The sequence below is a fragment of the Falco biarmicus genome, chromosome 8 (genome assembly GCF_023638135.1).
Source record: "Falco biarmicus isolate bFalBia1 chromosome 8, bFalBia1.pri, whole genome shotgun sequence".
In the NCBI taxonomy this organism is placed as follows: Eukaryota; Metazoa; Chordata; class Aves; order Falconiformes; family Falconidae; genus Falco; species Falco biarmicus.
In genome coordinates, this window is record NC_079295.1 from 60446129 (window position 1) to 60459614 (window position 13486).

Here is a 13486-nt window from a genome sequence, read left to right on the forward strand (position 1 = left end):
AACAGTTCAAGGAGCAATCCCAGGCCAGGGAAGCAGTTGTTCAGGTTATTCTCAATTACACCAGGCAGAACATAGCTCCTCCAAAGTGCTGTGCAAACCTGCCTGCCCCCACAGGCAGCGAGGGGGTGCAGCATGATTTCAGCCACCCACCGGAGGGCTGCTGGCGCAATGTGTCCCAAAAGTGGTGCAGAGCCTCCCTGGGGGCTGAATGCCTGGAAATCCCACAGGAGCTGCACATGTGTGTGAGTGTGCATCACTCTCCTGTGCTCGCTTCCCCTGCACCCTCCCCACCACTCTTCCCCAATCCCTCCTTCATTAGCAGCTTTCCAAAGCCAAGCAGGGATCGAAGCGATGAAGCCACAGAACACCACCAAGTGCAAGTGCACTTCTAAAAACTCATTACAGTGAGGAGCAGAGTAGGATGGCACATGTGGAAAAAGCCTCATCATAGTTAATCTGCTGGATTTTACACTTCCATCAGCAGAGTGGTCCCACCAGCCTTATGTGATTGTGTTGCACTTTGCATCTGTGCTACCTGGAGCAGCGCTTGGGTTCCCTGCAGGCTGGTGATGGAGAACCTGCTCAGGCTGCTTCACCTCTCTGGGTGCAGAGTTTCTAGTTGAGTTACCACTAGATGGTGGCACGGCACAAGAAGTGCGATTATGAAACAGCCGCTGGACTTTGGATGAAAAATCCCTTGATCTGGTGAGAAGGGCTCTCTGCATCCCGGGGTTGCAGGAAGGACCAGATGGAGTAAAACCCGCTCAGCCTAGTCCCCATCGCAGTGTGGATGTGTTCCAAGATGCTGTTGTACTGCTGCCCATGCCTCACCAGCAGCTGGGGGCTGAAGAACAAGCATGAAACCTGCAGGAGAGAAACACAGACAGCAGCAGCAGCGGAGAAATAAAGCTGCCATCAACCCCGCCACCCAAACCACAGAAAACAGTTCAAGAATTAAGTTATTTTCTGGGAGTTTATTATCTAAACACAGCCCAACTCCCGCTGATAACAGAAAGTTTAGAGGATGGTAACATCGCAGGGTTTTCCACTGAGGGTTATCATTAACTGGTCTGGCAGTTATATAGTATAAAATATACAGCATAAAATATAATTAACTTAATCAGGCAAAGCTCTTTTATTTTATAAATATTTTTATATTAAAAAAGTGCAACAGCTATGGGAAGACAAACCCGTCTTGGGTGAGCTGGCAGCTTGGATTAGCAGCCAAATGCTGAGCAGTTTGTAACAAGTAATTTGTTCATCAAAATGGGGTCTGTTTTCTGTCTGCAAGTGACTGGGATGTTCTTGCTGTTGTGATTAAATATCTCTCCATGAAACAAAAGTTGTTTATGGCAGGTTTATTCAAATTATTTGGGTCCTTTGTGAGCTCTGCCAGGGGTTCTGTGGGACCAACTAGCACAGCTTCCACCAAAATAAAACTGATCTCCATATTTAAAAGATGGACATCAGCTGTTTCATAATGGCCCCAAAAATGAAAACTGGACTTCTGTGCCGTTGAGGTCTTCAGAGCAAAGGGAAGCAAACGCAGCTTCTCGAGGAGCTGAGCAGCCACCCAGTCTTCTGCACGGCACATTTGTGCTCTAACTGTGCTCCGCCTGGATTTATTTTCAGCATGAGGAGAGGTGGATCAGCAGCGTGGCACGTTGAGACCCCATTCCCCCTGCCAGCAATGCCAGGGGGCTTTGGAAAGAAGCTGTGCAAGTGAAGTACAATTCTTCTGCAAGGCCTGACTGGCACGAAACAGCTTGTTGGTTGTAATATGTAATGGCATTTGCACGGCTCGCTGCTTTCCTCGGTACAGATTTCTCAGATGTTCCAGCCACCACCAGCATCCCCAGGCCACCCTGCCCAGCTCTGGCTTCAGGCAGCCGCTGCGAGCGATGCGGCACCCTGGGCTGCTGGCAGCACTGGGGTTTTGTGGGACCGCGGGTAGGAGAAGGCTTCAAGTGATGGCAGCAGTGTCCTCACCGAGCCCTGCCACGATCCACAGCCCTCAGCTTCCCAGCCTCTTCAGGGGTGTGCCTAAAAGGGACGGCTTTGCATCAGCATTCAGGCACTTTAGGATGGCCAGGCTGGGGTCTGGATGTGTGTTTCTATAATCTAAAACGATGTATAGAAAAAAGCACGTTTACGAAGATACAAGATAACCTTATGCAGAACAGTAATATAAATTAAAAAATATTTATATTATTTCAAATAAATACCATGGCACCGAGCAGCCACCATGGTTCGCACTTTCTGAGACTTCAAAGTACTTTAAAAAATGTCTGCGCCGGCACCAAGCTCTCTGCCAGCCGTGGGCAGCCGGCGCTGATGAGAGCCAGACTGATGAACCCGTGACACCAGCATGGCCTAGAAACTCCCAGCGAAGGCTCCCTGGAGTAATTTTCTGAGCTTAATTGAAATCCCAAGGAAACAGAGTGCCTAAATCAGTCCCGAGCCTTTTCAAAGCCTCCCAAAAGGACTCCACCCCTGTTCCCAGCTGGATGGAGAGCTCAGCTCCTGCACACAAGCTTTGTGCTAAATGGCAACGGGCTGCAGCAACCCAGCCCTCGCAGCAACCGGGGTTGCAAAAGACCAAGACATACCTGGTAATTTCCAGAAGACCTGTGTGCATCAATCACAGCATTTGTACAAGCAGCCGCCACCAGTCACTGTGTGAGCTGCAGTCAAGGCAACAGCTTTGGGTGCGACATTTCTAACTCAGCTCTGTTGAGTTAATACAAAAAAGGCTCATTAATGCTTCACGGGAATATCTTTGCTGTGTACTGTAGCAGCTGCTTGCTGTAATTCACAGGAGGTTAACAGGCGGGGGGGTGTGTGTAGCGGGGGGTGTAATTAGAGAACACAAATCATCTGGAATCTGGCACAAATTGGGTCAAACCATTTTCCTGTCCTGAACTTTTAATGACAAACATGCAAGAGAGAAGCATCTCGCTGCACCGAGGCTTAGAGATGCTCAGGGTTGCACTAACCCCGTCCCTGGCCAGAGCTAACGCTTCAGCCAAGCCTGGCATTAACACCACTCCCTTCCTGACACGTGCTGACATGATTTTAGATAGTGGCTTGCACCACAGGAGAAAGGTGTCACCATTGCCCAACCACACACCGGTCGCAATATTTGCTAGCTCACCGAAAAGCCCCATTTTTCTGCAGGCAGGGGTGTGGCAGGATTGCGTGCGTGAGCCAGTGGCCGTCCCTTGGGGGTGCTGGTGCCTTTGGGTGCTGCAGCTGCTCTGGGAGGAGGGAGGGCAGAGATGAGCAGAAGCAGAGAGGTGCCAAGCAGGGTAAAAATTGCTAAATAAAAAGAAAAAACCCAGTAATTTACAGAATTCACAGTTCTACCAGTTACTGGGAAAGCTTGAAAACAGCACCCTAAATGTCCCTTGGAGATGGGTTCATCAGAAAGGGAAGGGAATGGACCTTCAGTTTAGTGTCTTTTGCCCTGATTTTGGCAGCAGGCACAGCCTCCCAGCGCATGAGCTCCAAAACTGGGATGCCTTTCAAACTGGGATTTTGCTACTGCAGCCCGGGGCAGTGATGTCTGTGTCCCAATGCCCAGGGCTCAGCTGTGTCACCACAGGCACAAGCACAGCAGCAATGTGGTGGCATCATTGAGCTGTCACAGTGGTGCCACCAGGCCTGACCTGCATCCAGATGGTGAGCTCAATGCAGCTGCCCAGCTCCCCCAGTACCCACAGGGTGCTGGTTTGCCAAACCAGGCTGGAGGAGCTCTTTTCTGTACAGATTCATTACTTTGGAAAGCATAAGGTGATGTTTTCCCTCCCAAATACATATTCCTTGCAATATTCCAAAGCAAAAGTTATTTATGAAGCATCCTCATAGCCCTGGTGCCCCATCAGGTGGACGTTAGCTTTAGCCAGCAGCGCTGGCGTCACCCCAGAGACCCCATTTGGAGTAACAGTATTTTCCCCTAGAACACCCCAAATGGGAATTGACTTTGGTATCCATCTAGGGCTCCCAAAGATTAATTGGTTTGTTTATCCGAACATCAACAAGCTTCAAAAACGCCCAAAGGAGAGCTGGGATACACAAGTCTTTTAAGCTGCTTATTGCTTTCCACTGGAGATAAAAAAATGATCGAAGATGGAGATAGAAAGAGGCTGGATGATGAGCGTGGGCTCGGGTGCCCAAATCAGCCGCCAAAGCCAATTCCGGCCTCAAGGCTGGTAACACTGACAGCCTCTGCAATAAAGGGAAAGCAGCGATTTTTAATCTAGGGTCTCTGCTTTTCTCCCCACCCCTCCCAGCAGCGCGGGACAGGCGGCGGGGGTCCCCGGGTCCCGCAGGGATGCTGCGCAGCGCGGCCCCCCCGCAACCCGCAGCGGCCGGGGCGGCTCCCGCTGAGGGCGCTGCTGCGGACCAGGAGCAGAAGGACCTTCCGCAAAACGTCTGTCCACCTGCCCCGCGACCAGCGGCGGCGGCCGCAGGGGGAGGCCGGAGCCACGCGGGGTTGCGACCGGGTTGCGGCGCGTTAACGAGGCAGCGCCCAGCGCCCCGCACGGCCCGGGCTGCCCCGGCCCCTGCCCCTGCTCCTACCCCTGCCCCTGCTCCTACCGCCGCCCCGGCCCCTGCCCCTGCTCCTGCCCCTGCTCCTACCGCCGCCCCTGCCCCTGCCCCTGCTCCTGCCCCGGCCCCGCGCCCGAACGCCGCTGCGTGGCCCCGCTGGGCGGGGGCGGTGCTGGGGGCGGCGGGGCCGCTTAGAGCCGGCCCGGGGCCTCCGCAGGGCCAAGCTGCGGGCGGGGCGGAGCGGGGCGGCGGCGGGGCTGCGAGCAGCCGGCCCCTGGGCGAGCCCGGCACCCGCCCGCTCGCCAAGCAAGGCCGAGCAGGAGCGAAGGCAGCCCCGGCGGTGGCGGTGGGGGTGGGGGTCCCCCCCGGCACGTGCGGGCACTGCGGCTCCTCGGCGGCGCCGTTCCCGCACCGCACGGCGCACGGGCAGCCCGGGGCGGCGCAGGCCCGGCGAGGCCCGTCCCGCCGGGGAGGGGCCGGCCCTGCCCCCGGTGCCCGTGCGCTGCCCCGGTGCGGCCCGGCGGCGCTGCGCTGCGCTCCGCGGCGGGAGCAGGCGGGGAGCGAGCGGGCGTTGCTGCCCACCGCCCCGCACCGCACCGCAGGTAGGGGGGCGGCCGGGGCCGCTGCTGGGAGCCGGGGGGCGGCGGGCGGGGAGCGGGGCCGCGCCGGCGGGGGGGCACGGCAGGGGTCGCCTGTAAATCGGGAGGTTAATTCTCTCCCGATGCGGGGGGGGGCTGCCCAGCGCGGGCGAGGGGCGGCAGCAGCAGCAGCAGCAGCAGCAGCAGCAGCAGCAGCGAGCCTTCCTCCCGGTGCTGGCCGGCAGGGGAAGGCAGGAGCAGGCGGAACGGAGAAAGGGAAATAAAAAGGCCGTGAGGTTTCAAACAAGCCGCTGCCAGCCCAGCAGCTCCCAGCTCGCCTGGCTTCACCAGTAGCACCTGGGTTGCGCACCAGTACGAGCCAGCAGGGGCTCGGGGGGCGCTGCCCGCGGGGGGTCCCGGGCCCACCCGCAGCCGGTGCCACAGCGCCAGGTTTGTTGCCAGCAGTGACAGCAAGGCACTAAAACAGCTGGCGAAGCCCTTCTGCCTTTAATCGCACAACAAAGGTGTATCATGTTGGCAGATATTCACCTATTCCATTGTGGGGGGTAATTAAAAAAAAAAACAAACAACAAACCAGGAAGGGGGTGTGCGGCCGTTTCTGCCAGAAGGGAAGGTAAGCATAGCACAGGGAAGAGTATTTTGAGAAAAAAGTAAAAATCAGTACAGTTAGCAAACACTGCAGCATGAAATATTTGTAAAAAAGGTTTACCTGACTAGTGGGAGCAGTTTGGTGTAAATCTATCCTGAAAAGAGTTGAGGGTAACTATTTGAATATAAAGGGCATGTGTTAAATCCCTTTGACTCTACGTAAGCATGCAGAGAAGGATCTACCACCCCGTAACTACATGCATGAACCACTGGCAGAGACGAAAATGAACAAGTCTGTACATTATCACCTACAGCTCCTAGAAGAGATCAGCTGTATTGCCACTCTATTTACATGCTGCTCCCCACAGCGGTGGGTCAGCTCCTCTCCTGTTGAGTTCAGCTCTTGCCTGCTCACACACAACGTGAAGTCAGAGCCCTGTTACAGCAAGCAGACCAGCAAATAAGGGGAGTAGTTCCCCCCTTGCTGCTACAACACGGACAGTGAGATGAGCTGGTGCACCTGCACCGCACTGCTTCATCTGCTGGCCCCTCGCACGGCTCCAGAAGGGAGCACCTATAATGCATCTTATATTTCCTTCTGCACATAGTCACTTGGCTTCTGTTATATTGGCTCTTTAGGAAGCCATGAATGTAAAAGTACTGCCAGCAAACTTTTAAAATGGAGTTTCTATAAACACCACTCTTTGCCACGAGAAAATATGGGGTGGCTCAGGTAGCATGGACTTTATAGAAACAAGCCTGGGATTTCTTTACTACAGCTGGCTTTCACATGCTGACCATGTCGGGTCTGTTCTTCGCAGCCATGGCACCCCGGATAAGATTGAGCCTTTCAAAGCCTCTCCCAACTATACGCGAAACCCACGAGGAAGCGATGGAAGATTCAACCAGCAACGCGAAGCGCACAAGCACTGCGGCCAGCCCAGACTCGTACTCCAGCGATGACTACATTCAATCCATCTGCCACCTTGCCAGGCCCACCTTCGCAGGCCTTCCTGAGAGCAGCCGTAAGGTTCAGGACAGAAAGACCCTGAAGAACCTTGAAGATGTGTGGTGGTCTCCATCCCGTGGGGGGATGCAGCAGGAGACATCAAAATGTAAATTGACCGATTTAATTTCAAACGTGGTGCCGCTGGGAAAAGCCATGCCTGCAGAAGGTGACTTCTGGCCCAGAGAGGACCCCCTGGCACAGATCTACACCTGTGCGGGGAAGCTCTGCTCCTCCAAGGCTTTATTGAATGGTAAAAGCTCCAGCACTGGTTACTCACGGTGCAACTCTTCTTCCCCAAACAGTGAGCTTCATCCCCCAACCATGAAAGAAAAAGCCACAGAGAAACCCAATTTTCCACGGGTGTTCAGTTTTCCGAGTCTTCCCTCCCCAAGATCAGTGCAGAAAGAAGCAGTCTGCTCAGAGCTGAGGTACCTCAGAAGAGAAGAGGGAACAGTTTTAGGGAATAACCACAGACAGAAAGAAAACGGCCCCGTGTTCGATAATGGTGGTGAGCTATCGGCATTTTCAGCCAGAGGGAAGCTGGTAGGAAACCCAGCCTTGCGCTGCTCTGTGAGAAGGCAGTCTTCTTTGTTCAACACAGCAGGCACCGACGAAAAAGAAGGGAGAGAAACTTCTCACTGTGACAAAAATGTAATGGGTGATGTCCCCGCTAAGCAGAGATACTCGGAGTGTTTCCAGGTACCTAAAAAAGCCATGCTCCATAGCTGGATTTCAGAGCACAGATGCATTTGGAAAGAAGCAAAGGTAAAAGCTTGCTTGCTCCCAGCCATTGCTGAAGTGTAAAGAAGTGACCGGTCAGAATAATTTCATTCACAATATACAACCACCCTGTGCTCTAGAAGCTCTCCCTGGAGTCCTTACACAGAAAACGGCTTGAATGTGCATGTAAGTCAGGCAGACTTTTGTTACCCATCATATCCCATCAGTGGGCAAAGGGACAACTCCAAGCCACATCCACTAAAGAAACAGCCGTTAGTTCTCATTTTGGAAAGACAAGAGTTCATCAAGCATCTCCCCCAGCCTCTTACTCAGAACTGCCCTGAGCATGGAGAAAAGCTAGAGAGGGTACAAACCCCATCTGGAGAAGCTCTGGAGAAGAAGTGGTCTGCTGGAACATCAAACTGCTGCTGTTTCCCAGCAAATGCCAAACAGCCAGGTGTTCCTTGCACTTGGGGACAGTTATTCTGAAAGCAACGTTTTGGCCACTGCTGGACAGCCCCGACTGCGCTCTCTGACACACACGGGTACCAGCAGACCCGTGAGAGATCCCTGCGCCGACACCAGAATACCCCTGGCTAGGTCACCTCTTAGTGCAGTAGCATAGAGAAATATTTTTTTTTTTTAAATCATAACAAGTCTTTTATAAGGCTTTGCTAGAGGGCAACATGGAGAATATTACAGCTCCTCCAGGTGGAGATTTGCCTGTTGCTTACCCTGGCACAGTTCTGTTACCTTTACTCCATGATTTACTCTTGGCAGGAGGAGAGCTAGGAGCCCTGGCTGGGCTTTGCCGTGCCCGTGCTGCGGCTGTCCTGGATCTCAGCTGTAAAAATGCAGGTGTCACGCTGGTCCCTGCCCCGTCACAGCCACACCAGGCCGCACGCCACGGGCACCCACAGTTTGCTGTGCGGGGGCAGGAGCCCTGTGAGCTCGCACTCAGCCCCGCAGGCTCCACAGCGTGCCAAGAGCAGCTCTGGCTGAGATGCAGCCTGGGGACACTGGGCTGGCACTCACAGGACCAAAATGTGAAATAATAATTTCTGGGTTTCCCTTCATATCTGTTCTTCTGTGTTCCCACCTACCCGATTGTGATGACGATGCTTACCGTGCTTCGCCTGGTGCTGTGAGACTGAAACATGAAAAAAACCCCACATGTGTGTGTTATGACCATCCAGCACGTAACATATATAAAGCAATTCAGTTGAGGTGAATGCTACGCGGGGTGTCCATAGGAAGAGAAGCATTGTGGCGAAGTCCAGGCATGGCGTGGTGAGCGCATGCCCGAGTCATCCCTTGCTGCGGCGCGGAGGCTTCTCCATCCAGAGAAGCTGCCTCGCATCGGCGCTTGCTCCTGCAGAGCCGCCTGCCGTGCCTGCGTTGGGTACCACGCTCTCTGTAGCCAGCCAAGAGAAGCAACTGAGAAAACGGCAAAGCAATAGTAGCCTAATTATTACAACTACTACTAGGAATACATCTTTTGGCACAGAGGAGAGCATGGGGACCAGGCTGTTTGTTCAACAGCAGCTAAGATGGGAAACACCACTGGAAAGTTGCAATTATAAAAATGCTCACAAGCAGTTTCTAAACCACCCTCGAGCAGATTAAATCAGAAGGCAGCTTCTGCTTAGTGCCAAAGTGAGTGTAAATATGCTTGAGGATCAAAAGGTGAACGTATTTGAGCTTCTCATTCTCACATCTCTTACCTCAAATATTTTTTTCTCCTGTTGAAACTCATTAGTGCTATGGAGCTGAACTGCTTCTCATCTTTGTGTTTTGAACTAACCACACAGCAAGAACAAAAGTGAAGGTGGCTCCAGCATTTATTAGAGCTGATGGAGAGAGTTGGATCAGGGAGGTGCCACCCCACTCTGCCTCCTCCACACCTTTCCCTCCCTTCTCAGGTTAGTGCTGGGATTTAAGTGATGCTTGTCCACATTGCCTTGATGACATTTTAATTTCTCTCCGTGTGAATACTTATGACACTAATGCCTAGCAAGTCTTGTGCCAACTGCATGTATCACTGCTTTTGACAGCGGAAACAAATAAAATCCTTACATCAAGTTGCTGTTGCCATTACTGCAGAACCACGGGTGGTCATTTTCAGTGCAGGGCTGGCCCACAGCATGTGGGCTGGTGACTTACCACCCAAACACCTCCTCACCCCACCAGGGCACCAACAGAGCCAGCTCCCAGACTTTCCCCACACATCTAGTGCCTTGTAGAGCTTTTCTGCCCTGTCAGGGTCAGGCTCTCCATGCCCAGGGCCCAGGCAGTTGCTTCCCTTAAGGCCAGCCAAGCTGCGCATCAGCAGGTCCCCCAGGACAAGCGCTGCAGCTAAAATATTCAGCCTCATGGCGGGGGCACAAAAGGGCCTTTGCACTTCACCCCTTTGGCAGCTGGTGCCCAGCACCGAGTCCTTCTCAGCCGCACAGTCCTGTGAGCCTCTAAATCCCTGAAACCCATCAACTTTTCCAGCAGAGCTCCCTGGATGTCTAAACTCAGTGAGGAGGGGCAGGAGCACCGATGTGCCGTGTCGGAGGAGAGCGCAGCTGCGGGGCTCATGGCTTGGCCATTCCTGCTGCTCGTGGCTCTGCGGATCTTGCCATACCCAGAGCAAAGCAGTGCAGGAGCAGGAGAGAGCTGCAGCTCGGGACACCCTGGGAAAAGCCCCCGACCCCTCTTAGGCAGGAGAGGGGGCAGCGCTGTGGGCCAGGGCACTGGGCAGGCTGGGCTCAGTGCTGGGGGCATCTGTAAACACAGCGGGGCTCCAGGTTTGCTCAGCAGCGGGTGCTACATGCCCGTGGAGCACTGGGTGTGCGGGGTCAGGTGCAGCAAGGCTCAGAGGAATGAAGCTTTGGAGCAAAGGGGCTTTTTCCAGAGTGCACTTTTACTTTAGCAAAAACTGAAGTGCTACTCAAGCAACCGGGTTTTGTCAGAGGAGCCAAAGCTGCTGGGAGGCAGCAAAGATGGGGACAGATGGAGGCACAGGCAAATTAGGGTCACAGGAGTGACGGGGCAGCAAGGCGAGAGGAGGGAAATATGGGCTGGCGGAGCCTGGGAGCGGGGAAGCTCCCAGCAGGATGGTGGGGGCTGGGGCTGGGAGCGAAGGGATAGGGGCTTCCAGCTGTGCAGTGACAGAGGTGAGAAAGAAAACCTGGCTGACACAGGACAGAGAGAGCAGATAGCAAGGGGTGCTTCCATTAGCTTCAGCCATCCTTCAGGTTCAGATAAATCCTGTTTGGAAAAGCACAGCCCTTACCTTCACCATCGCCTCTGCTGGAAATGAGCACGTTGGCCCCCATGCAAGCTCCGGGCAATTAAATACCGCAACAGTTCCTGGAATAAGCCACTTTTGCAGCTGTAAAACATCACCCACCTTCCACACGCACCTGGGGCTGGCTCGGCGAGGGGCTGGGCTGTGGGGCGGCCCTTTCACCCCACTGCTGCCAGCATCGGCTGCTGCAACAGCCCCTCAGCTCCCTGCCCCCGAGCGCTCTGCCAGAGGTGACCGAGAGCTGCCGAGGGAGCCTCAGGCCTACAGAGGAAAATAAATGGGATTCTGTTAGATGGGGTGACATGGCATGTAGTCATACAGCATTTTTCTCCCTGTCCCCCTCTTTGGTGACCGCACACGTGGTACACCTGGGGCCACTGGGAGATGCTCTCCCTCTTTTCCTCCATACATAACAGCAGCTGAGGAATCACCACTCAGGATAAACCTGCAGAAGTCACAGCCTGTTCAGAAGTGCTTCCAGACAAGAAAGAAAACCTTATCTAGGAATTTAGGTCACGGAGTGAGATAAAAGCCATGCCGCTTCCCTGGCCAATCTCATGGCAGGCTCTGCATTTGAAGTCACTGGCAGAAAAATCTCATTTATTGAGATCATCAGAACTGCCAAAGGGATTTGGTTTAATTTGAATGGGGAATTGGTATCCAAATCCCACCGGCAGCTTTCAGTCTCAGCCTTCGCAACCGGTTCACAAGCAATCTATGGGCTAACGTGCAATTTCGCTTTCATGATCATGCAGCCTCTTCCTACCGCAAACAGTAAATGCATTTGGACACAGAAAATCACAACCAGAATTTACAAACTGGTGACTACGAGGTAGGAACAAAACTATCCCACTCTTTCCTCAAATACTTCTCTTTGAAATGGCAAAGGTACAGATCAGCTCAACCCAAAGGTGAGGATGCAAGGGCTCGGTGAGCCTCGCTGGTGGGGTCTGGTGGTTAGACCTGTACTCCTGCAGCAGCCGCAGCACACGGGGACCTTCCTCTGCCACCAGAGCTTTTCTGTGCCCACATGGACAGCCAGGATGACAGATGTTGATCGCAAACTAAAATACGAGCCAGCCCAACATGATTACAGACAGCGAGAGGTCACGAACAGGTCTTTCTCAGCAGGGATGATGAAAAGCAGAGACCAGCTGCAGCAGATTTAAGGGCTGCACACAAACAGGTGGATGCAGGAGGTGTGTGAGTCAGGTCAGCAAAACCAGTTTCTAAAAAAGGTCTTTAACTCTGAAGTTAGAATAAACGCAGCTATTTTTGTTTTAAGAAAAAAAGCGCCAGATCTTAAAGCTCCAATTTAAGGCATCATTTAAGCAGATCAGACGAGCCGAGGCAGAACACAAGGTCGCTCTGCTTAAAGCAGGGGTTTGTGGATTGTGCATCCATCAGGCTTTCCCCATGCCCTGAAGTGCCTGCAATTGGGCCTGATTGCTCACCGAGGGCATATTTTAATTAACTTTGAGCCTTTCTAAGTGGAGAGCAATGATAAATGGTGCACAATGAAGTTAAACTGCATTTAGTGACCAAGCAGGAATCCCTTCGCTTTGAGTGAGAACCTCATATGTCCCATCAGCAACATGATTAATGGCAAAGTGGTTTGCATTTGCAGCTGTAACCATGGGCAGAAGAGAGATCCTAAATGATGCCTGAAAGCTTTTCTGCTTGTGCTGGAAGAGTCAGATCATTCAAGCACAGCTCTCTGCCTTGCTCGCCAGGGCCCACATGTGTTTTTGTGGCTGGCGCCACTTATGTGGGCCACAGTTGAGAGCAGCGATGGCCCCTGAAGCCCCCACATCTTTCAGCTTTCCCATGCTCTGGGATTCTCAAGTATAATTTAATTTGCCTGGCACAAGCTAGAGCTGATGCAAAATACATGTTGTGTAAATACAGATACAATGTTCCTGGCAGTCGCAGCCTTCCTGGAACTAATGCTCCTGGAGGCAACACTTCTGGGGACTGTTGTGAGGAGCTGTAGAACTGGGCGTTTTTGGAATACCGTGTAGTTGCTACATAACGTTTGACCAAATGCCATTTTAAATCAAAGGGAGCCTGTAAGTCCTTTGGAATGGGCTTGTAATGGGAACAATTTTCTGCTTTGTTTAAAGCACAGATTTCTAATAGCAGCTGATGAGAGAAATCAAATTATTAGTTTGTTTATTTGTGTGTATTAGCATTTTGTCAACCATTTCTTGTCTTTGCTTTTAAATTAATCAGGCTGGAAGCCCATCAGCCAGCTTCGAGCTTAGCAAAACCTGTGCATTAACCACATTTTATCAGCCTGCACTTCGCACCACTTGCCGTGGCTTTTCCCCTCTGCGATTAGCAAGTCTCTGTTCTGCAAAGCGAGGTGGCCACACAAGGTGAAAGCAGAACCAGCCAGCAGGGAGACTGCCACATCTCATCTGATGCTGGAATATGACATCCATGAGTCAGCTGAGTTTAGCTGAATGTTTTGTTATTTTTTTCCCTTGGTCACAAGTACGTAGGAGAGAAAATGGTTTCTGGTTTATACCAGAGGTGCTGGGCTGCAAGTTCTGTATCTTCCCAACGCACTCGATGGAGCATTGGGTAGAGCTAACCTGGCTTGTGGCTCAGCTTCGGAAAAAGAGACATGCCACATCCTGAGCGTCCAGGCTCCAAAGCAGTTACACAAGAAATACCAACTTTGTTTGAGATGCTTGTCATGTTCTCCCTCGGCTCATGCTA

The 13486-nt window shown here is 52.8% G+C and overlaps 1 protein-coding gene across 1 annotated transcript; it reads left to right on the plus strand.

Annotated features, from left to right (window-relative positions):
* The first annotated feature begins 4802 nt into the window (after positions 1–4802).
* LOC130154410 (uncharacterized) lies at positions 4803–8106 on the plus strand. The gene is made up of 2 exons (XM_056350479.1): positions 4803–5153; positions 6560–8106. The coding sequence occupies exon 2, from the start codon at positions 6562–6564 to the stop codon at positions 7549–7551; it is 990 nt and encodes a 329-aa protein (XP_056206454.1). The 5' UTR covers positions 4803–5153; positions 6560–6561; the 3' UTR covers positions 7552–8106.
* Positions 8107–13486: the final 5380 nt, after the last annotated feature.

Excerpts from the sequence above, each read along its gene's own strand:
- LOC130154410 (XM_056350479.1), top strand. The coding sequence starts at position 6,562 with ATGGCACCCCGGATAAGATTGAGCCTTTCAAAGCCTCTCCCAACTATA.